We start from the raw sequence: 24,696 nt of genomic DNA, 5'->3' as shown, positions 1-24,696 counted from the left end.
TAAATACTTAACTATGTTATCTAAAAACAACAATAAAAAATACAAAAAAACCAATGTTATTTGTATAAGTTGATTATCCCTCATCTGAAATGCCTGTGACCAGAAGTATTTTGGATTTCTAATTTTTTTGGATTTTGGAATACTTGCATTATACTTACCTTTGGTTAAGCATCCCAAACCTGAAAATCCCAAATCTGAAATGCTCCAATGAGCATTTGTTGGCACTGCTCCAAAAGTTTTCAGATTTTGGAGTATTTCAGACTTCAGATGCTCAACCTGTAATAACATGTACTTATAACTGTTATTTGTGCTTACCTTCTCAAAATTTTGGATTTAGCAAGATTAGACAGCCAAGATAGATCACTTAAGCTAACAATAGAAACTTGAAATAAGCCTTATTTTTCCTCAATGATAAATTTCTTCTTATTGCATAGATGCATTCAAAAACCACTGACTATAGAAATGCAGCTTTAAAAAAGGCAAGGCACTTTGACCACCATTCAGTGTATTTGTGCACTAAAAAGACAATCGGAATTGAAAACAATATTAAATAAACCAAAGTAAAATTTAAAGCATCCAATGATGGAGATCACTTGAAGCTTAAAATCAATTCTATAAACATTTTATCAATTTTTCATTCTTTTGGGTTTATAATGAAATTTTTCTGGATTTACAATTTATCTTGAATTCAGAAATATCTATTATCTGTAAGACAGAGGTCACTCAATCTTTTTGCCTTTACTACCAAATATTTGCTTTCATAGCTACAAATACTAAGTCTAACTAAGAATCATCCTAAACCTTCCAAATCAGTAGATTCTAGCAAGATTACTTAAAAAAGGGGAAAATTTTAAAACTGAGAGATTACTTACTGAAATGGCACTAATTCTTCTTGGCTGAGTACAAACTATTCTGCAAGCAGATCCTTTTCCCCTTTCAATGTAGTTATCCAAAATAAACTGAGTAACTTGAGTGGTTTTTCCACAACCGGTTTCACCACTTATTACAGTTACCTGATGGTTATCAATTAAATTCAACAATTCCTATTTCAAAAAGGAAAATAAGAGAAAAATATCATACATCGACCAAGTCTGAAAGGATATTAATCAAAATTCTACCAAATTGAAGGTAATTGTTCTTAATAAACAATTTAATGCTTTCTAAATTTTGTCATATGCAATACTGGCAAGTTTAGATATCTGGGTCTACTACTTTTAAGAGATAAGTAGCATCAAATTATAAAGAATATAGCCAAGGCACTATTAAAGGAAAATGTACTGACAAAAATGAGAGCTCCTAAGTTCCATGCATAAGAATTGACATTAAATTAAAGGAATACTGATATATGGGGCTACTGACTACAAATCAAACCCCTGGCCTAAACAACTACTGAGAATATCAGGAACTTATATCATAATTCATAAATATGGCTTTGTCTGCAGAACAAGTTTTATGTATTGTTTTAGTAACAAGGAAGAATATAACATATTTTAAGATTTCCTTTCAAATAATTAAAATAAAGTTTTTAAATACCTAAATCAAATGGGTAAACTCTAGGTATCTAGAAAACCTCACATTTGGGGAAGATCTTTCTTAAAAATTTTAGACATATATTAATATTTTTAATAACAACGTTCACTGTATAAACAAAACCATCCTTTCAGAAGTGTGTTAAGGGTTATTTTTATCTACAAAACAATTTAATGTGAAAACCTACCTTTTAAAAATTCCCCATCTATTCTAAACATACTTTATATATCAAAACAAGTTTTAAGTTTAAACACTGAAATTATAGCTGGTAAACACTGAGAAGTGGAATACGATTCATTCATTCAATAATTATTTACCAGATGTCTATAAAATGACAGGCACTGTTTTGAGTCAAGAGATACAAAGTAAACAAAACAAACTCTATCCTCAACAACTTACATTGGCCTAGGAAGGGAAGACATACAGATGTCAGGTGGTAATAAATGCTATAAAGAGCAAAAACATAAATAAATAAAATAAGATTGGGAGAACAGAAAAGGATGAGGGACTACACTATTCTACGTTAGGTGACTGTTATAACGTGTAATTAATTAAAGCGCTATATTTTTAGTAGTGCCTCAATTATAATTGAAGTGTTTGGTCTTGAATTAAATTATTTATCTAGAGTAAAAAATTCTATTTTTTAAACTCCACAGATTTCAATTATGTACAAAAGTATGAAAAAACATCAGGAAAATTCTTTCATGACCCTTTTTTCTTTTTGACCTTCCAACAATTCAAAAGAACAAAATTAAGGTCTAATAATACCCTATAGGAGAAGGTTCATTAATTTATATTTTTCTTGACACAGAGCTTTTACAAAAATTGTGTAATTACTTTGCAAATCAAAGTAAATTTTACCTTTCGCATTCCATATGAAGGCAGCTTTTCTCTGAAATGCTGAAATTAAACAAAAATTTAAATTTTCATAAGAGAAATGTAATCAAATATAATCGTGGTAATCAGGATAAAACATAGGTAAATATGTCCAAAAGTATTTTTACTATGGCTTGTGTGAAGTTTCAACACTTAAGGAATTTACCAATCCTTTTTAATTTTGAAACACTCAAAAATAGAATTCTATCACATTCAACAGAATGAAGACACTTCTTTAAAGTTTGTAACAGTAAATAAAATCAGATCTATCATCTACTAGCACTCTAATAATCCCTAAATTATTTTTACCATTTTTCTACATATTTCCATTTTATATATTCAACTTAGATTTGATTTCTATACCACACTCTTTTCCCAACCCATCAGTGCACCATTTACTAATACATCAGGCACCGCAGCAGATTCAAAGATTATTTCAGGGTATGTGCCTTTGAGTATAAGAGATAGCCTAAAACAAGTAATATCTGGAGTCAAAAAATCTAGTGCTGCCATTTTATAACTATGATCTTAGTTAAGTCAAATTTGGAGCATGAATGCCTCAAAAGGTTTATCTCATATGGTTGCCAATAGATCTGAATGAAAAATTTTTACATAAAAAGTATCAGTTTCTCGGCCAGGCGTGGTGGCTCACGCCTGTAATCCTAGCACTCTGGGAGGCCGAGGCGGGTGGATCGCTCAAGGTCAGAAGTTCGAGACCAGCCTGAGCAAGAGCGAGACCCCGTCTCTACTAAAAATAGAAAGAAATTATATGGACAACTAAAATATATATAGAAAAAATTAGCCGGGCATGGTGGTGCATGCCTGTAGTCCTAGCTACTCGGGAGGCTGAGGCAGTAGGATCACTTGAGCCCAGGAGTTTGAGGTTGCTGTGAGCTAGGCTGACGCCATGGCACTCACTCTAGCCCGGGCAACAAAGTGAGACTCTGTCTCAAAAAAAAAAAAAAAAAAAAAAAAAAAAGTATCAGTTTCTCAATAAATGTTGGCGTGGATGCAGAGAGATAGGAACACTCATACACTGCTGGTGGGACTGCAAATTAGTGCAACCTCTGTGGAAAGCAATATGGAGATACCTTAAAGAGATACAAATAGATCTACCATTTGATCCAGCAATCCCATTACTGGGCATCTACTCAAAAGAACAAAAGACATTCTATAAAAAAGACATCTGCACTCGAATATTTACAGCAGCACAATTCACAATTGCAAAGATGTGGAAACAACCCAAGTGCCCATTAATACATGAGTGGATTAATAAAATGTACACCACAGAGTACTATTCAGCTATAAGAAACAATGGTGATATAGTATCTCTTGTATTTTCCTGGATAGAGCTGGAACCCATTCTACTAAGTGAAGTATCTCAAGAATGGAAAAATAAGCACCACACGTACTCACCATCAAATTGTTTTCACTGATCAACACCTAAGCACACATAAAGGAATAACATTTATAGGGCGTTGGTCAGATGGGAGGGAGGAGGAAGGGATAGGTATGTACATACATAATGAATGCAATGCACACCATCTGGGGGATGGACACGGTTGAAGCTCTGATGGGGTGGGGGGTTGGGGGAGCCAGGGCAATATGCGTAACCTAAACATTTGTATCCCCATAAGCTGAAATTAAAAAATAAATAAATAAATAATTGGGGGGGGGAAGTATCAGTTTCTGACACATTTAAGCTACTTGTAATTGTAAATTTATTGAATTATGACTGGAATACTAAAAAAGGAGTGACTAATTCTTTCCTAGATTTCTTTTATTTTTGTGACAATTTCCAATTTTGAAAACTTTTATGGGACCTATACTATGTAAAAACACTAAGAAGCGGTAGTATGATTTACATTCAACTAGGTAAATAATATAACATGAAAAAATATTCTGTGGCATAAAAATGAAGTCAATTTTAATAAACTTCCTTTATTGAAAGGGAAAAAATTTAATTTAAAAATAAAATTAGAAAATGAGTTTTCAGTAAAGGCCACAAAGTCATAGGAAATGGAAAGTAATTCTAGGTTAAAGAAGAAATTGCCAGCATCACCGCATATAATAGGCGTTCAACAAATGATAAAAGATTGATGGGCTGATTGACTGATTTCTTAAATTGATGGTCAAGAACAGAATTTAGGAGATGGGACGGAGCAAGATGGCCAAACAGAAACCTCCAGCAATTGTCCTTCTGCAAGAACACCAAATTCAACAACTATCCATACAAGCAAGCACCTGCAGAAGAACCAGAAATCAGGTGAGCGATCATAACATAAAGAAAACAATAACATAAAGGAGCTCCAATATGTTGGGTAGTAGACCTCTCAGTGGAAACTTTACATGCCAGGAGAGAGTGGAAAAGTGCTAAAGTAAAAAATCTTAAGCCTAGAATATTACATCCTGCAAAAATATCCTTCAAATTTGAAGGAGAAACAAAGACTTTCCCAAACAAATAAAAGCTGAGGGACACCAGACCTGTCCTACAAGAAATGATAAAAAGAGTTCTTCAATATGAAAGAAAAGAACATTAATAAACAATAAGAAATCATATGAAGGTATAAAACCTACTGGTAGCAGTAAGGACACAAATACAGAATACTCTACTGCTTGAGTAGGAAGACTAAAAGACAAACCTATCAAGAAATAACTACAGCAATTTTTTGAGAGAGAGTATACAAAGATATGAATGAAAACAACAGAAAGTTAAAAAGCAGGGGAAGGATGGAGTTAAAGGGTAGAATTTTGGTGAGATTTCTCTTTGCTTGTTTGTAAGCGGAGTTTTCACATATTTAAAATAATTGGCTATAAAATCTTTTTTTGTAAGCCTAGTGTTTTTTTTTGTAAGCCTCAAATCAAAAAAACCTACTACAGACACACAAAAAATAAAAAGAAATTAAAAGACACTATCAGAGAAAATCCCTTTTAACAAAGAAAAGACAGGAAGGATGTAAGAAAGAGAAGACCACAAAACAACCAGAAATCAAATAACAACATGGCAGTAGTAAATCCTTACCTATCAATAACACTGAATGTGAATGGATTAAACTCTCCAATCAAAAGACAAAGAGTGGCTGAATGGATAACAAAATAAGAGCCAACTATATGTTGTCTGCAAGAAACACACTTCACCTATAAATACACACAGGGACCGAAAATAAAGGGATGGAAAAAGATATTCTATGCAAATGGAAGCCAAAAAAGAGGAGGAATAGCTATCCTTCTATCAGATAAAATAGATTTCAAGACAAAAACTGTAAAAAGAGACAAAGAAGGTCATTATATAATGATAAAGGGAACAATTCAGCAAGAGGATATAACAATTCTAAATACGTATGTACCCAACATTGGAGCACCCAGATGCATAAAGCAAATATTATCAGAGCTAAACAGAGACAGACCCCAGTATAATAATTGTTGGAGACCTCAACATTCCATTTTCAGCAGTGGGCAGATCCTCCAGACACAAAGTCAACCAAGAAACACTGGACTTAATCTGGACTATATGGACCAAATGAACCTAACAGATATTTACAGAACATTTCATCTAACAGCTACAGAATACATGTTTTTCCCCTTAGCTCATGGATCATTCTCAAGGATATACCATATTTTAACCCACAAAACAAGTCCAAAGAAATTTAAAAAAACTGAAATCATACCAAGTATTTTATTTTCTCTGACCACAATGGAATAAAACTAGAAAGCAAGAAGAACACTGGAAACTATACAAACACATGGAAATTAAACAATATCTCCTAAATAACCAGTGGGTCAATGAAGAAATTAAGAAGGAAATTAAAAAATTTCTCAAAACAAATAAAAATATAACATATAGAAATCTATGGGATACAGCAAAACAGTAATAAAAGGAAAGTTAACAGCAATAAGTGTCTACATCAAAATAAGTAGAAAAGCTTCAAATAAATCTAACAATGCATCTCAAAGAATTAGAAAAAGAAGTGCAAACCAAACCCCAAATCAAAAGAAATAAAGATCAGAGCAGAAAAAAATGAAACTGAAACAAAAAAAACGCCAAAAGATCAACGAAACAGAAAGGTGATTTTTTGAAAAGATAAAATTGACACACCTTTAGCCAGACTAAGAAAAAAGGAGAAAACTTATATAAAATCGGAGATGAAAAAGGAGACATTACAACTGATAATGGAGAAATTCAAAGGATCATTAGAAGACTACTATGAGCAACTATATGCTAATAAATTAAAAAAACCTAAAAGAAATGGATAAATTCCCAGACACACACAACCTACCAGGAAAAAGTCCAAAAAATCCAAAACCTGAATAAACCAATGACAAGTAACAAGACAGAAGTAGTAATAAAAAGTCTCCCATCAAAGAAAAGCCCAGGACCCCATAGTTTCACTGCTGAATACTACCAACCACTCAAAGAACTAATACCAATCCTACTTATACTACTCCAAAAAACTGAGGAGGGGATATTCCCAAACTCATTTTAGGAAGCCTGTAGTACCCTGATACCAAAACCAGGCAAAGACACAACAAAAAAAGAAAACTATAGGCCAACATCTCTGGTGAACATAGATGCAAAAATCCTCAACAAAATGCGAGCAAATGAATTCAACAAGGCATTAAAAGGATTATTCATCATGATCAAGTGGAATTCATTCCAGGTACACAAGGATGGTTCAACATATGCAAATCTATCAATGTGCTACATCATATCAACAGAACAAAGGACAAAAACCATATGATCATTTCAACTGATGCTGAAAAAGTATTTGATAAAACTCAACATTCCTTCATGATAAAAAAAAATCCTTAAAAATCTGGGTATAGAAGGAATTATACAATAAAAGCCATCTATGACAAACTCACAAGTAGCAGTACACTGAATGGGGAAAAACTGAAAGCCTTTCCTCTAAGGAACAAGACAAGGATGTCCACTTTCACCACTGTTATTCAACACAAGTTCTAGCTAGAACAATCAGACAAGAGAAAGAAAGAGAAATAAAGAGCATCCAAACTGGAAAGGAAGAAGTCAAATTATCCTTGTTTGCTAATATGATCTTGTATCTAGAAAAACCTAAAGACTCAACAAAAAAAACTATTAGAACCGATAAAAACCAAATTCAGTAAAGTTGCAGGATATAAAATCAACATACAAAAATCAGCAGCATTTTTATATGCCAACAGTAAACAATCTGAAAAAGAAACCAAGAAATGTATCCCATTTATAATAGCCACAAATAAAATATCTGGGAATAAACTTAACCAAAGTAAAGGATCTCTATAACGAAAACTATAAAACATTGATGAAAAAAATTGAAGCCAATATAAAAAAGGATATTCCATGCTCATAGATTGGAAGAATCAATATCGTTAAAATGTTCAGACTAGCCAAATCAATCTATAGATTCAACGCAATTCTCATCAAAATACCAATGACATTTGTCACAGAAATAGGAAAAATAATCCTAAAATTTATAGAGAACCACTAAAGACCCACAATAGCCAAAACTACCTGAGCAAAAAGAACTGGAGGAATCACTTTACCTGACTTTTCAAATTACACTACAGATGTATAGTAACTGAAATAGCATGGTATTGGCATAAAAACAGACACATAGACCAATGGAACAGAATAGAGAACCCAAAAATAAAGAAATACATCTATCGTGAGCTCATCTTTGACAAAGGTGCCAAGAACATAAAATGACAGTTTCTTCAATAAATAGTACTGGGAAAACTGGATATCCATATGCAGAAGAAAGAAACTAGACCCCTATCTCTCACCATATACAAAAAATCACAACAAAATGGATTAAAGACTTAAATCTAAGACCTGAAACTATGAAACTACTAAAAGAAAACATTGGGGAAATACTTCAAGACATTGGTCTGGGCAAGGACTTCTCGAGTAATATCCCCAAAGCACAGGCAACCGAAGCAAAATTGGACAAATGGGATCACATTAAGCTAAAAAGCTTCTACAAAGCAAAGGAAACAACCCACAAAGTTAACAGGCAACCCACATAATGAGAGAAAATATGTCCAGACTACCCATCTGACAAGTGATTAATAACTAGAATATATACGGAGCTCCAACTACTCAATAGGGAAAAAAAAACCAAATAATCCCATTAAAAAATGGGCAAAGGGTCTGAATAGACATTTCTCAAAAAAGCCATACAAATGGCCAACAGGTATATGAAAAAATGCTCAACATCATTAGTCATCAGAAAAATGTATATTAAAATTACAAGGAGATATCATCTCACCCTAGTTAAAATGGCTTTTATCAAATCTCAGGCAATAACAAATGCTGGTGAGGATGTGGAGAAAGGGAAACCCTTGTATGCTTTTGATGGGTATGTGAATTAGTGCAACCACTATGGAGAAGAATATGGAGGCTCCTCAAAAAACTAAAAATAGAACTACCATGTGACCCACCAATCCCAATCCTAGGTGTTCCATATATATCCAAAGAATAGGAATTCAGTCTATTGAAAAAATATCTGCATTCCCATGTTTACTGCAAGACTATTCATAATAGCCAAGATTTCAAATCAACCTAAAAGTCCATCAGTGATGAATGGATAAAGAAACTGTGGTACATATTTACAATTAAATATCATATAGCCACAAAAAGGAATGAAATCGGGCCGGGCGTGGTGGCTCACGCTTGGAATCCTAGCACTCTGAGGCAGGAGGATCATTTTGAGCTCAGGAGTTCCACACCAGCCTGAGCAAGAGCGAGACCCTGTCTCTACTAAAAATAGAAAGAAATTAGTTAGACAACTAAAAATATATAGAAAAAAATTAGTCGGGCATGGTGGCACATGCCTGTAGTCCCAGCTACTCGGGAGGCTGAGGCAGAAGGATCGCTTGAGCCCAGGAGTTTGAGGTTGCTGTGAGCTAGGCTGACACCACAGCACTCTAGCCAGGGCAAGAGTGAGACTCTGTCTCAAAAAAAAAAAAAAAAAGAAAGAATGAAATCCTACCATTTGCCACACCATGGATGGAACTAGAGAACACTGTGTTAAGTGAAATAAGCCAAGCACAGAAAGATAAATCTCACTCATGTGTGGGAGCTAAATATTAAAAACAATTGACCTCCTGGAGATAGAAAATGGAATGATGGTTACCAGGGTACCAGAGGCTGGGAAGGGTAGTGGCGACAGGAGAATAAAGTAGGGATGGTTACTGAGTATAAAAATATAGTTAGATAGAATGAACAATATTTGATAGCACAATAAAGTGACTATAATCAACAAGTTAGGGTATACTTTAAAAGAACTGAAAGAGTGGAAATGGAATGTTCCCAACACAAACAAATGACAAATGCCTTAGGTGACAGATATACCAATGACCCTGATTTAATTCACATTATATGCCTGTATCAAAACATCATGTGTACCTTATAAAGACATGCAACTATGATGTACCCATTATAATTTTAGAAAAATTTAAAAAATAATAAAATTATAGTAACTATAAAACAAAATTAAGTAAAAATAAAATCAGAACGGTTCTAGATAATCTGGTATATTACTGCCACGCTTGTTATGGTCAGGTAATTCCTACTGGTATAAAAATGATAGTTAATGTGATTAATTAAATGAATTCTGGTACATTAAAATAATAAAAGCCATCATCCTTTTGTACTAATTTCTTTCATAAAAATTTTTAAGTTTGAAAACTTCTTCTTAAAGGACATCTAAAAATATTAATACTTCATGTAATCAAATGTAACCATCTTAATATATGAGTATATACAAGCTGCCCCATTGCACTTCTAACTGGCATTAACCATATTTGCTTTGCTTTATATATACATGTAAATGCTCCTAGAAAATGAATTACAGAATATTCATTTCTAAGGCAGCCAAACCTATTTCCTAATTTCTGACTATAACCAAGATGAGATAATGTGATCGTAATCTGAGGACAGAAAATACCACTCTTCAGAAAACACAGCATAATATTAGTAAGTGGCATCTAGCAAGTATAAAATTAATGTTAATTAAATTGTAACAAAGAAAAATATTACTCATTGCTAAGAAGAATTAAAAAGTTCAGTTCTTAAACACAACTGAATTTTAGACCTGCTTCCATTATGAATTATACATCCTTAAGCAGGTTACCTAACCGAGATTCTTTTTCCTCATCTGTAACAGACATGTATGCTCTCTTAACAAGGTTGTTGGGAGGTTTATATCATATAGTACATGTGAAGCATTTTTAAACGCATCTGGGAAACAAGAAAATCACCAACTATTTTTATGTTTTTTATTTCTTTTTCAGAACTATATCAATCACTCATCTTCAATAATATTTGAGTTCTGTCTACTATACAAAGCAAAGCGAGAGACAATAACTAACTCTTCTTGTCCCTATGGCTATAAAAGCAGCTCTTCTCTTAACCACAAAATTCTGAATTAATTCATCTTGAAATTTCCTCCATTCTCAAATCTTATTTGTACTCAATAGGCATCAAAGACCTACTTAATTTGTCCCTGAACAACCTCAGTTCACCTATTCTAGTAAGGAAATTCAACTTTCTTCAGTGACAGTCAATGGATCCTTTCTTTCAAAAGATGAGACATTTACCTATTCCCAAAACAGCAGTATGTACGTGCATATTAAAGACAATGGCCTCAGAATTCTCAGTATATTCTCTTAAAAATATGCATACCTACATGTGAATATTTTATTACATTTCTAGAACACCCACAAAGCACACAATTTTATGGGTTTTTTGTTTGTTTTGAGACAGGGTCTTACTCAGGGTGTTGCTCAGATTAGAGTGCACTGGTGTCTTCATAGCTCACTGAAACCTCAAACTCCTGGGGCTCAAGGGATCCTCCTGCCTCAGCCTCCCCAGTAGCTGGGACTACAGTTATACACCACAACGCCTGGGTAATTTTCTCTCGTTTGTTTTTTAGAGACAGGGTCTCACTATGTTGCTAGGATTACAGGTGTGAGCCACCACACCCGATTACAATTTTGTTTTAATTGGAAGGACCTTAAAATATCTTGCCTAGCATGGAAAGAAAATACTGGAACACTTGTGGAAAATTTCAGTTCTTGCCCCAGTCCTATATTTAAAATGTTGATGAACATGGCATATCATATGACTCTTGAAAGATTTAATTTTATCATCTATAAAAAAAAGGAAATGTATTAAATAATCTGGAAGAAACTTTACAATTCTAATTGCTTGACTGTTATGGTGTCTCAATAAACTGGCCTAGAAAAGTTAGATTTTTCTTTTCTTTTCCCATTCGTACTAGTATTTCTGAAACATTTCTTCTCCTTACTACATAAGCTTCTGTGGATGAGATACAATACTATTACGTGTAATTTCCATTCCCATGGCTTTTCTCTCCTATTCAAAAAGAAAAAAATTCCCACAGAGGATGTCTTGTTGAGGAATCTTACTGACCTATATCAAGCAGCTATCTATAACCATATATACATTTTTATCAAGGGTGAGAAAAGAATCTCAAGTAAAAATTTTTTCAACATGTTGCTTTCCCCTACCTGCATCTCAATATACCGAAGGTCATTTTTTTTCTTTTGTAAATCTTCCAATAATTGTTGGTCTAAGGTTACATCTGGTTCATTTTCTTGTAAGAGATACTCAGAATCTCGGTCGATACATGATCTGTTCCTAATTCTAAAGGTCCTTTTTTCTTGGTTTATCAATTTCGTTTCCTGGTTATCATGTTTCTTCTCTGAGCTTGGTTTGTTTTTAGCAGAAACTTCAGTACCGTATCTATTTTGACAAAATAAAAATTAAAAAAAGGTCAGATAAGGAACCATTCAAGGACTGGAACAAAATAATATGCTGTTTAAATATTTCAAAATCACCCAAATCAAAAGCTTTTATTCTTTTCTCTTAGAGCAATTATGAAATAGACTTAGATTCTCATAATGAATTCAAATTTTTCCTCCCTTTAAATAGATGTTGCCAGATAAGTTATTCCTTTTGGTAGTTAAAACAAAAATTAAAAATCCACACAATAGTCACTCGTCCATTGCAGTGTTTTTTCTGATTTTCTTGGGACTTGTTTTATTTCACAATGTCTTCATTTTCTTCCTGCCGCCCTTTCTGAGCTATAAATGGGATGCTACATTATACAGTTCTTAAAATACTTCAACTAATTTTTCCTTTAAATCAGCAGTCCCCAGCCTTTTTGGCACTAGGGACCAGTTTCATGGAAGACAATTTTTCCACGGATTGGGGTTGGGTGGGGTGGAGTGTTGTGGGCAGGGGGAGGGTGGTGCTGAGCTCAGGCGGTGATGGGCAGCACGTTTCCTAACAGGTCATGCATCGATACCAGGCCCTGGACTGGGGGTTGGGGACCACAGCTATAAATGATACAGTTATTGCAACCTTCCTAAAACGCAGCAACTTAACTTCTTGTAGACCTTTCCAGCAGGAGAATTTCAAAAATACAAAGACGACTCATCTCATATCCAGATACATTAATATTCATACCATTTAGCTTTCCTGTGAAAATATGCCGTCTAAATTTTTTAAAAAATTTTTCTACAAATCTGTTTGATCTACTTAAGAAAAAAATTACTTCAAGGTTAACTTTCACTTACTGAAAACTCTAAAGATGTATTTTTATTATCATCTTTTTTAGCTAATGCTATGAAAGAAGTATTACTCTTTGCCTATCCTTTAAAAGAACACTTTTTATGTCTTACCCATGATCCTCAGGAGCAAACCAAGATATCTGTGCTTCTGAATCTTTATCATTCTTAGCCTGGACAGAATTCAGTAGCTGTACAATTTGTTCTTCTCGTCTTTCATCCATGTGTACTACAGCTCTCTATTTTGTGCAAAGGAAAAAGCATCTTTTTCAATATAAGAAAGCATGTGCAAAATTATTGATTACTAAAAAAAATAAAGACAAAGTAATATGTGTTCAATAAACATATATAAAAGAAAGTTACTTACCCACACTTCTGGCCCAGCCCTACTTCCTAGATGTAATTAACATTAACATTTTTGTATATATCCTTCAAGACCTTTTCCCACCATATATCCATAAAATTAGCTAACATGATTGGTAAAGAAAGCATATTTATGTCTCTTCCTACAACTTTGGCTCTCCTAACTCCCACTCTTACATATTAATTATTATGATTTTTTCTGTATCTTTAATTTTCAAAATTCTTAAAACTCAAATGGTCTGCCAAAAAAAAGTTGAAAATTGGAATATTTTGGTTGCAATGAGTACTTAAAAGTTCTTATAATAAAAAGAAGAATAAAACCATGAAGTAAGAAGGCAGAGCTCAGAAGTAATAAATAAAATTGATAGGTGCTCACGGAGATGGTGATCCAATATGGCAAAATGAAGCAGTTGCTTCAGAGAATGAGAATAAAAAACACAACAGATTTGACATAAGATAAGATCTTTGGGGAGCTATGAAAATTTTTTAGAAACTTTAAACATGCATCTAAGAAATTTAACTACAGGCCAAGGTAAAACAAGAATAAATGTCAAACCCAATTCTTTGGAGACTTTTGTTTTTCAGATATAGCAAGCTGAGAAACAGGTTTTTCAAAGTCCATGGGTCTACAAACCTCAGGTTCTTTAAGATCCAGACTTAAGGATGTACATATGAATCAACAGGCAACTGGAAACACTGGAGGAATGGTGAAAATTAGAACGTGTAATGTTAAAGAACTGAAGAAAGAGGAAAGTGAAAGTATGAATGAAAAAATAGTTAAAAATTGGAATAAGGAAGTCTTACCCTTAATAAGTATTTAACGAGGGTGGGAAAGAGGCAAGAGGAAAAAAAGAATTAAAGAGAACTATTTCAAATTAAAGGGTGGGTCCTGAAAGAAAAGCAGTAAGATCAGCCATTAGAGAGCTACTCTGCATCTTTCCTTCATCTCTCCACTTGCCACCCTACTGAAATCTGGTTTTTACCTCCACAATACCACAGAAAGGGTTCTCATCAAAGTCACCTTGATGACCTTGTAGGTAAATCCAATAGACAGTCTCAGTCCTTTAAAGCATCTGTGCATGCTTGCCACTGATTACTTTCTGTTGCTTATATACTCTTCTCTCCCTTAAACACTATTCTTGGATTCCAAAACAACACTTACCTCCTTATTTTTCTCTTCTCTGGCTACACCTTCCTAGATTCTTTTGGAACCTCCTCTTCCTCACCCTGACCCTTAAAATTTTTGTGTTCTACATTTTACAGCCTGATTATTCTACAGACCAGCAGCAATGGCATCATCTAGAAATAACTGGTCCCACCACAGTCCTATATTTTAACAAGATGCCAGGTGATTCCCATGCACCTTCAAGTTTGAAAAGCAATGGTCTACAGAATTCAGGCATGGGCCCACTCTTCTCACTGTTTACTCCCACACTCCAACTATCATTCAGTGGCTCATGAACTGCCAAATGCTCATCTCCAGTTTAGATTTCTCTAGGCATAAGATCCACACAGCTCTCTATCTCCTGGAAATCCTCATTTGTTAAGTCCTATGACAATATCAAACTCATAGTGTCCTTAGCTGAGCCTATAGCCTTCCTCCAACAAGCCTGATCTTTATACAGGCATAAAAGTGTCATCCATTAACACTTGCTGTCCCCAGACCTCCAGATAATCACAAATCATTTTTAGTTTACCTCCTAAATCACTTTAATCTGTCCACTTCCCTGCATTTCCACTGCAAATGTCCTAATTCAAACTGTCATTTCTCACCTTAATTACTGCAGTGGCTACTTAACTGGTCTCCTCGCCCCAGAACAGCCTCTCTCTTCAATTCATTCCCTATACTGCTACCAGAGTGAATTTAAACATTTAAAAATTCAGTTCGTTTCATTCTTTGTTTAAAATGCTTTAATAGCTTACTACAGTTCTTAGAGAAAAGTCAATGAATCTCAAAGCCCTGCTTATTTTTCTAGCCCAGAGCTTTTTAATCTGCTGTTTGTGACATTAAATTAAAGAATCATTAACAGCATTAATAAAAATAGAGTGGAGAAAGAAGTTCAAAAACAACAACGAAACCCAGGGTAATGCACAGGTAATTAAGTATTATCTTACAAAACTTTTAGTTTAGTTGCACAGATATGTGTACCAGATTGTAAACTGAAATGTATTCCTTTTTGTGTGAAGTGGTAAACAACTCTGAAGTCTAGTTCTCTACCCTCATCTCACCACACTCCACATCCAGGCTCTTACCTTTCAGTTTCTTGAATGCAGTCTTCCTGACTTCCAGGTTGTGGCATAGGCTGCTGCCTCAGCCTGAAGATCCTTTCCAAACCCCCAAACCCCAAACACACACACATACTTTGGTATCTTTCAAAGTTTCAGCTTAAGGAAAGTCTTCTAAAATACCTTGATTTGAGTCAGGTGACAGCCTATATTCCCCTTGTCATAATACATTCATTGTATTCTAAACGTCTACAGCCTCTAACACAAGGCAATCTCTGTAAGGTAGAGACCATTGTTAACAAAGTGCCTAAGATACAGTCTCAAACACTGCCCTCAATATTTGTAGAGAGAATACTATGACAGCATCATTAGAATGCATTCAATCTGTAAACACGAGGATTACTTTAAAAGTAAAAGCTATGCAAATTCTGACGGGGATGTAATCACATCAGGCTGAAGGTAGTCAAAGGAAGAGTTAGGATGAGCCAAACGAAAAATGCACACATTTAAAGATGGAGAGGTGCATTTTAGACAGGAGAATGGTATGACCCTGTAATAAAAAGCAAAAATAAAGTATGTTTACAAAAGCTAGAATTACATCACACTGGAAACATGGGCTCAGAGAAGAAAGTACATAGAGGAAAACCTGTTATGTTGAAGCCAGATTACTAAGATTCCCAGAAAACATGTTAAGAGGCCACAGAAATGTATTAGACTGAGACAGAAATGACATGATTTTCGATCTCAAGTTGTGAGCTTAGGAATGAAACGATCCTTCTGAAAGATGACCATGGATGGGTGGCTCTATTAAGGACAGACTTAATGGGGAGCAGGAGTGAAAGCTGGAAGACTAATTAGGAGGCTATGAACAGAAAACAAAACAGTAGCTTGATCTATGGTAACTGCTGTAGAAGTAGTTGAATTTGAGAAATATTAAGAAGGCAGAGCAGATGCATTTGCTGAAATGAAAGGGAGGAATCAAAAATTCCATTTGGTCTTGGCAAGTGAATAAATGATAGTGACATTGACTAAAATGGACATATAAGGATGGGGGGTGGAAATCAAGGGTTCCATTCATAATATCCTCTGCACAACTAGCTAAATACCTATCATGTGGAAATAATGAAAATGTTTCCTGACTTACATAACTTTTGATCTGTTTAGATCTTATTTTCCCAGCTAGGCCATAAGCTCTCTGAATATTACATTTCTTCAGATCCCTGTAACAATAAGCATTGAACCTTGTTTGAAACAGAGGGTAAATAAAAGTTACTGTGTACATCTTTTTATACTTATGACACAATTATTCTAATTTCAAGATGGTTTAGATGTGCCTACCCTGATTTTCAAAAACCAGTTTGCTCAATGAACAATTTTGGACTGTAAAAGAAATGGGTTTGTTTTTTAAAGAGAAGAATCTGGTAAGTTATGAAAAGAAACGGATAAAGCCCCCAAAACACATCAATTAAAATAACATGGTTAAAAGAAATGGAATGATTTAAAAATAGTAGCCTAAATGATGATTTAATTACACTCTGTAATATGAAAAGTGCTTTTAATAAAATCACGAAAAAGCTGTTGTAAGGCCTATATTAAGAAAGTTTCTGTTTAATAATAAAAGTTATTTTTTTTACTAGAATAGGCCACTCAGGGAACGTCATGTTTCCTTTACTACAAATCTTTAACATACCAATCAAACTGACAATCGTCTGAAGAGAAGAGACTAAGCCAAATTATCTCTTGAAGTTTCTTCCACTTCTAGGATCCTAAGTTTCCTTCTCAAAGAGAAGGTGGTAATCAATAGAAATTTCCCCACCCCAACATAAAAACAAAAAACCTGGGTTTGTGACTGATAATTTTAACACTAACAATAAAAGCTGGACTATTTTTCTGAACGATCTACATTCAAAATAGTGTTTGCTTCTGTTCCGCGCAAATCTATCTCTAATGCAGAAAGCCGCTATTTTGGACTTCACCAAGCAAAGGACCTAAATGAAAGTGACAGTAATTTTTCTAAGAAAAAGGACGACCAGAAATACGACAGACACACCCCAATAAAGTTAATTTCTGTTGGAACCCTGATTTAACATTTGTTTTGTCCATAGTTCTCACGTCCTTTAAGCAAAGTATACATTCTGCCTGCATAAATCCTGCTTCAGGTCAGACGCGCATGGCTAACATTAAGTGGTATAACACACGCTGCAGGAAACTTCAGCATAATACAGGTGCACCTCATTTACACTTCACAAAGCACGTGTATCAGTTAAGAAACAAAAGCAAGAAAAAAGGGGCCGCGGGAGGGTAAAGAAAACCTGTCACGGCTCATCCCCTTCACTATCGAATCTCAGATTACCTCCTGTCTTTCCGCTTCCTTGTTCTTCTGTCCCTGTTTTTTCGCGTACCACAGGCCGATTTCGCGGCCTTTCAGGTGCCCGGGATGCCGGCCCCTGCCGCCACGACCACCCCCTCCTCCGCCGCCGCCTCCGGAGCCTCGGCTCCCTCCGTGGCTCCCTCGATGACCTCCTCCATAGTCCCCACTGGAGCTGCGGGGCCCCCCATCGCGGTCCCAGTTCGGATGGTAGGCAAAACTCATTGTCCTAGCAGAATATAACCTGTGAGAAACCTCAACCGCTAGAAATGGCGCCCGGGACCGGAAGCGAGTGCACGTCCACTTCCGTTTTGCTTCCGGCGCCCAGCGCGAGAGGGAGGGCCGTTTAGCAGCACAAGCAGCCGTTTCCGGTGACGTCACGGGCGGACGGCAGTGGTGGTCCGGAGAGGGATCCGGGTTAATTTTTCTGTGTGAGGGCAACTGAGTTGTCTACCTTTGTACGTCTGGAGGGAGAACGAGCGAAAGGCTCGCAAGTTTTCTTTTCCTAGGCCTGGCAAGTGAGGAAATGACTTTTGGGTTTTACTTTATTACTTGTCGTTTACCGAGTGAAGGCATCCTGAGTATGCTATCAATTAGGCCCTGGATAGTAAGCACTGATTGAGACAAAAGAACTCATGGATCGATGCCCTGTCTCCTAAAAGTCTCAAAGAAGTAAGTTCCTCATATGTCTTGAAAGCAGCCTGACATATTTCAAATAATAACAATAAGTATAAAAGTGCCCCTGCCTCCTTTAAAGGATTGTCATTATTTACTACCTTTATCCCATAAGATAAGATAAACATGTCTAAACCAAATTCAGTGCAGAGCACTTAGGCAACATGTGTAAATAAACAGCAATTGAAGATTCATGTGTTCATTTGAAGCCATGTACTGTTTATTAACCAGACCACTTAGTGTTTTTGTGCAAGCTGTTCTTGAATGATGAAGTTATAGGGCCACACAGACTTGGATGTTCACCAGTGGATATCCACTTCGTTTATACATTTAATTGATTTAAAAGTGCTTGGAAATACTGAACCAGGCAAGTATGGCATGAGCTTTCATTTGCTTACAGTGTTGGGGGGAAGACAAAAGCCATAATTACGTAGTGAATTAAGAAAGGGAAATGCTGTATGCTATGAAAGGTTCCAAAATACACCATTGTGGCCTAAAAATTATTTTGAGCAGAAGGCATTTGAATTTCTGAAATCTCTTACCTGCCCGAAACCAGATAGCCACCTAAAAAAACTCAAGAGCTCAATTGTCTTAAATCTCCTCGGGTGGGAACAGGGGAGACTGACTCATCACTGGAAACTAGAAGTCCCCAACATACCTAAACAGACATTGCCACAAAACTATCATATCTTGCATCTGTTTTAAGATCCCATTTATCTTTCCTAAAAGTCATTTGTTTTCCCATAAGTGCTCTTTTTCCCCTCCCCTTCCCCTATGAAGGTAGTATATAAGCTCCAAACTCTAACTGCCTCCTTGAGTCTCATTTTTCTGTGAACTTCCTTATGTATGTGGTTAAGTCTGTCTTTTCTCTTTGGAAGTAGGTGACATTTGACACTTTTATTAACTAGCTTCAGATGTCACATGGCATTGCTTCCACTATACTTTACTAGGTGGGACAGTTACATATGCCCACCCAGGTTTAAGGGCAGTTAGGACCTTGCCAAGTTATGGGAATAGAGCCAAAGTCACATTAAAAGAGCAGCATGTGGGAGGGGAGGTATTGTGCTCCTCTTTGAAGATAGCATCTGCCTTAGTGCCAACTTAGGCCCTCTCTAAAACCAGGTTGCAGCCACCATTTTGACAGTTTTATAACTTTCTTATCACAGATACTCCCACTGCTGTCCATGTGACAACTAGAAGTAGGAAAAGGGATGGTAATACTATAAGTAGCATTTATTGAGTGCTTATTATGTGCAAGGCACTGTAAGTGGGCACGATTTTATCTGCATTTTACTAGACTTAGGCCAAAATCTCAAGAAATGGAAAGACTAAAAAGAATGAACCCTCTCTTAGTTCATGAAAAATATGGCAATCTTAAGAAAATAAGGGGGAAAAAAAAACCCTAGGCATCTATAAACATTCTTCATGTGTCCTTGATTTATAAAGCTTCCATTTTCAATTATTGAAACCTCATTTATCTAGTTATCAGAGATATTTTAAAAATCCTAAATGGACATTTTCAGTCCTCTCCCTTATAAGTCATATTCCTCAGTGGACATTTCACAATTATAACTACAAAGAGGAAGGACAGTGAAGTCTGCCCTGGAAAGACGATGTGAGGAAATGGAAATCCCTAGTACATAGGAAGTAGAACAGAAAAGCCTTATTGTTATAGGAGACCATGTGAAGGTAGTGAGGATGGGGCAGAGGAGAGGGAGATGTGGCTGGATCACAATCTCCTTCCTCCACCTCAGCTTTTGCCACATCTCTGGCTTAGATCTCTGAAAGCAGACCATGTTTTGAAACACATTTTTAAAAATCTCTAGTTATAGATTTTAGTATATCCAGTGTTTGTGCTGAAGAGAAAAATTACTGACTGAAGCCTTGTATTCCCCTAGAATTCTAGATTTTATTTTTTAATTTTCTCAAGTTAATCTGTCCTCCTTTTTGCCAATTTTATCTGTTACTGCCACCAGCTTCTTTTGCTTCACTTATCTTTGGAGAATATTTTAGACAAATCGGGATTTTCTCCTGGTCTTCATCCTAAAATTGGTGAGGTCTCTTGATCCAAGAATACCAAACCTTTGTTCTAACCAAATCCATAAAATGTATTCTTCTTGAATAAGGAAGAGCATCATATCATCATCATGGTATGGTTTCTGTATAACACAGGAGGAGCTAAAGATCTATAAATTCCATTTTGTATCTTAGAGTCACATATGTAATGCTATGGCTAAAAGGATTTTAGAGATAATCTAAATAATAATCCATCTGGGCTCACCTCATCCCCAATCTTTCTGAGCATCCAATGGTCTTTTCACTGTACACCCAAGACAGTTATACACTAGGAAAGGTTATAGCTTGTGATTATTTCAGTTCCAGTTCCTGTAGAAAATAGATGGCAAACTCATGTGAGGATAATTCAAGGAGGGTTTATATATATGCATATAAAAACTATGTACTCAGGTGCAAGTGTAAAGAGACCATAAGACATTTCTATAAACTGGAGTTAGTAGCAACAGAGATGTTACCATCTCTAGGCACAATTGGATGAAGAGAGAAAGCAGATACTGGCATCCTGAAAGAGCTGAATACAGTCAGCTGCCTAAAGGGACAATGACCTTTGTTAAAAGGGCAGATCCACTTCAGGGTGATCTTGCAGGGAAACAGTTAGAGAAATAAGTACCCTGACCTCACTATCCTCCTCTGTCATCTCTTACTGGAAGTCCCTGTTGGCTAAACCCAGAGGGAAGCAGAGGGCATGTGAAATGTATTGATGTAGTTGGTGCAGATCAGTCTCTTGAAGCAGAAAGTAAGGTGGAGAAGAGTAGATGGATCTTCAGGAGAAAAGTTAACATATTTTGATGCTCTTGGTTGGCACAAGTTGCAAATATCATGCCCCTAAAAGGCAGAGATCAGTCAGAGGATTTCCCTGTCCCTTTATTCTTTATCATACCAGATATTATCTTCTTCCAGCCTCCTGTTTGAATCTAATTGACTGAACATTCAATGGTTCTGGATGGCGTTGCTTACTCTGTGACTCAGGGCATTTTGCAGGTAAGGGGTGGGAGTGGGGGTGTTCTCACCTTAAGAACAAGTTTCTGAAGGATGACAGGCCTGTCCTCCTCTTATTACCTTCTTAGAGGGTAGATCTTTGATGATATACCCAATCATAATTTTCTTATTTCACCTTTCTTATTGAAAAGGAAATTTCTGTTTATTCTCTAATCATAAAAAGCAAACAAGAGTGACTTTTAGCAGGAAATTTGCAGACGTTACATAGTCTCCTTTTCAGTTATAGTAGGTATCCTATATTTTGGTGGAAAGAGCATGTAGATTTGGTATAACTTGATTAAGAACTATAGATCAGGTGACAATTTATTGTCTAAACTGGGACACTTTTAAGTGTGAAAGAGGACACCATTAATTATTATGCTGGGAAACAATTGTAAAACGGGACCATCCTAAGTAAACCAGACATTTGTATGAACAATTGCCATGTCTGCTGATTCCATCTGTTTCCTGTGAAAAGGGAGGAAAAATGTTATTTGGTAAGATCATGGGGTTTCAGGATCCATATTAAAGACCTTTTTGAGAGTCTTCCATATTTTCCATAATGTATTTTCCTTTGAAAACTACATAATCGCATTAAATTGGTGGATTTTCCTCACCCACTTTAAGCATGCATTCTTAGATATTAGGAGAAAATATCATAAAAGAGTGCTAGGAAAAAATTTTTTAATTTGTAAATTTTTTGTAAATTTAAAAAGGTCATGAAAACATAAGGTCTTAAGGCCTCTGTTGGCCTATAAATACGTAGCCTTACTACTCTGAGTAATCGTGGTTTCATTTATATCCTTATGTTTTTTGACCTTGACATTTCAAAGTTTTGGGGAGTTTTATTTCTACTAAGTGGTAGAGAGTAAAATTTACTTCTGAGGCTTATTTTTTTTCCTTTTCTTCTGGAAAAATTACCCAGTAGGACTCTGGGTATGTAAAGGTAAAGCAAAGATCCTCCCCTGTAACAAAGGGTTTCAAGACAATGTGCCTCCAAGAATCTAAATTGCTCTACATAATATTGCAAAAGATTGTCTTCAAGTCATTTTATATTTGGATTTTTGAATGCTCAGTTCCAGAAAATTACTGCTTATTCTTGGGAGGAATATGTTTTTCTATGTTTATGTGAATGTTTGTGCATGTGTATTCTTTATGTATTTGAAATTAGGACCCATGACTGTAGGAAAAACATGTAGATATGATCTTCCTTGTATCCTGAACTTTAAAAGAGATTGTTATAAACAAGCTGATCTATGTTTGGAGCATCATAGTCTGAACTAAAGTCTTGAGGTCACAAATTCAGAGTTAAGACCAAAAAACTCAAAGTTAGGAAAATATATCATTGTTGTATTATTGTGTGCAGCACCGCTGCCTCTGCATTTTGTAAGACTGGACAGTGACCACGATTTACATTCTACTCTGGTATGATGTGTGATTGTCTAGTTGGGATTATAGGGCATGAGACAGAAACTAGCTAGCTAGCTTGAGGGAAAAATGCAGGTTCTCCACCACACAACAGAAACATGGTGCTAGCCTGGAGTGCTCAGCAAAATTGTTACAAAGTAGAGTAGGCAGGTACCAAGATAACTACTGGGCCTGGGGAAAAGTGTCCAGCACTTTCTTGAGTGCCTCAGTACTTTCTTGCCCTGAAAGGGTCAGTTAAAACCAACCCTGACTGCTTTCTTTTGAGACAAAGTCTCGCTCTGTCACCCTGGCTAGAGTGCAGTGTTGTCATCCTAGCTCATGCAACCTCTAACTCCTGGACTCAAGAGATCCTCCTGCCTCAGCCTCCCAAGCAGCTGGGACTACAGGTACACACCACCTCACCCAGCATATTTTTGATGGGGTCTCACTCTTGCTCAGTCTGGTCTTGAACTCCTGGCTTCAAGCGATCCTCCTGCCTTGGCCTCCCAGATTGCTAGGTGTGAGCCATGGCACCTGACCCAACCCTGACTGCTTTAAAACTGCTTTGGTTGTCCTATAGTGCCCGTTAGCTAATTGTAATACCAAAATCCCTGCCTAGTGAAAAATTATGATATCATTAATATAACATGGGTTGTATCATGGCTCATGATGATGGTATGTTTGATTTGTTTCACTGTGAACAAGCAATGATACAATATATAAGCTCTATATCACTCATTGGGAAGGGATTTTAGGCAACACCACAGGATGGGCAGATGCATGCAAGAAGGTTCCTGTGGAAGAAATTCTTGTGCCACCCAGAAGTAAGAGTCCTTGTAAGTAACCTCTAATAAACTCATCTAACTCGCCAAGCTGGACTTGTTTGAGTCATTCTTTATTTTCTCAGCTCCCTCTCACTTTGGGGGGCAGTTTTTCCATACTGTCTCAAGATTTTTCTGAAACATAGCTAGTCACCATATTATGGGTTCTTCTTCCTCTACACACAGCTAGATATATTTCCCAGCCTTCTTTGGAATTGGTGTAGCTGTGTGCTGAGTTCTAGCTAATGTAGCAGAAGCTGCAGTGATTGAGGTGCAGTTCTTCCAGGCCAGTCTCACTAGAAACTCCAGTGCAGAATCCCTCACATTCTTTTCCCATCTGCCAGCTGATGCAGATGAGCATAATGATCATAAGAACCATACATTAAAAATGTGGAACTATAAGATAGAAGGGACTTAGGCCTCCGAACCATGTCTTCGAGCAGAAAGGCCCCGCTGACAAGGAACATTCATTTAACTGCTGCTGCTTCTCTTCAACTCTGCCTTCCAAATCTTGCGCAAATGCCTCTCATTGTTAGATGCTAAGCCTGAACCTTGCTGACGAGAGACTGGGAAATACAGTTTTCAGGCTTCGAGCCCTGTGATATATGGAGGACTTAAGAAACATTGAGATAGTACAGTATTGACATAAAATAGATGTCAGAGGTAATTTTTTTCCCCCTCAAGCTACAGGCTTCATAGATAGGCATTTAAGAAATGTGCAATTTATTTAATATTACCAAGGAAATCCTCTTTATTTATTGAATCAGAATATAATTCTGTCAC

At 36.1% G+C, this 24,696-nt stretch overlaps 1 protein-coding gene across 2 annotated transcripts in view; it reads right to left on the bottom strand.

Moving 5' to 3' along the window:
* DHX36 (DEAH-box helicase 36) overlaps positions 1-18,224 on the bottom strand; it is a 50,521-nt gene extending 32,297 nt beyond the window's left edge. For both annotated transcript variants that reach the window (XM_069473066.1, XM_069473067.1), the window contains exons 1-5: positions 17,942-18,224; positions 13,114-13,238; positions 11,938-12,172; positions 2,392-2,430; positions 873-1,043 (exon numbers count right to left, since the gene is read on the bottom strand). In XM_069473066.1, coding sequence (XP_069329167.1) covers positions 873-1,043; positions 2,392-2,430; positions 11,938-12,172; positions 13,114-13,238; positions 17,942-18,181 — 810 coding nt within the window. In that variant the 5' untranslated portion in view covers positions 18,182-18,224. The remainder of the gene's footprint in view (positions 1-872; positions 1,044-2,391; positions 2,431-11,937; positions 12,173-13,113; positions 13,239-17,941) is intronic.
* Positions 18,225-24,696: the final 6,472 nt, after the last annotated feature.

This window comes from Eulemur rufifrons, chromosome 7, assembly GCF_041146395.1.
Source record: "Eulemur rufifrons isolate Redbay chromosome 7, OSU_ERuf_1, whole genome shotgun sequence".
NCBI lineage: Eukaryota > Metazoa > Chordata > Mammalia > Primates > Lemuridae > Eulemur > Eulemur rufifrons.
Note: the sequence above shows the minus strand (reverse complement) of the source record. Positions and strands in the feature narration are given on the sequence as shown.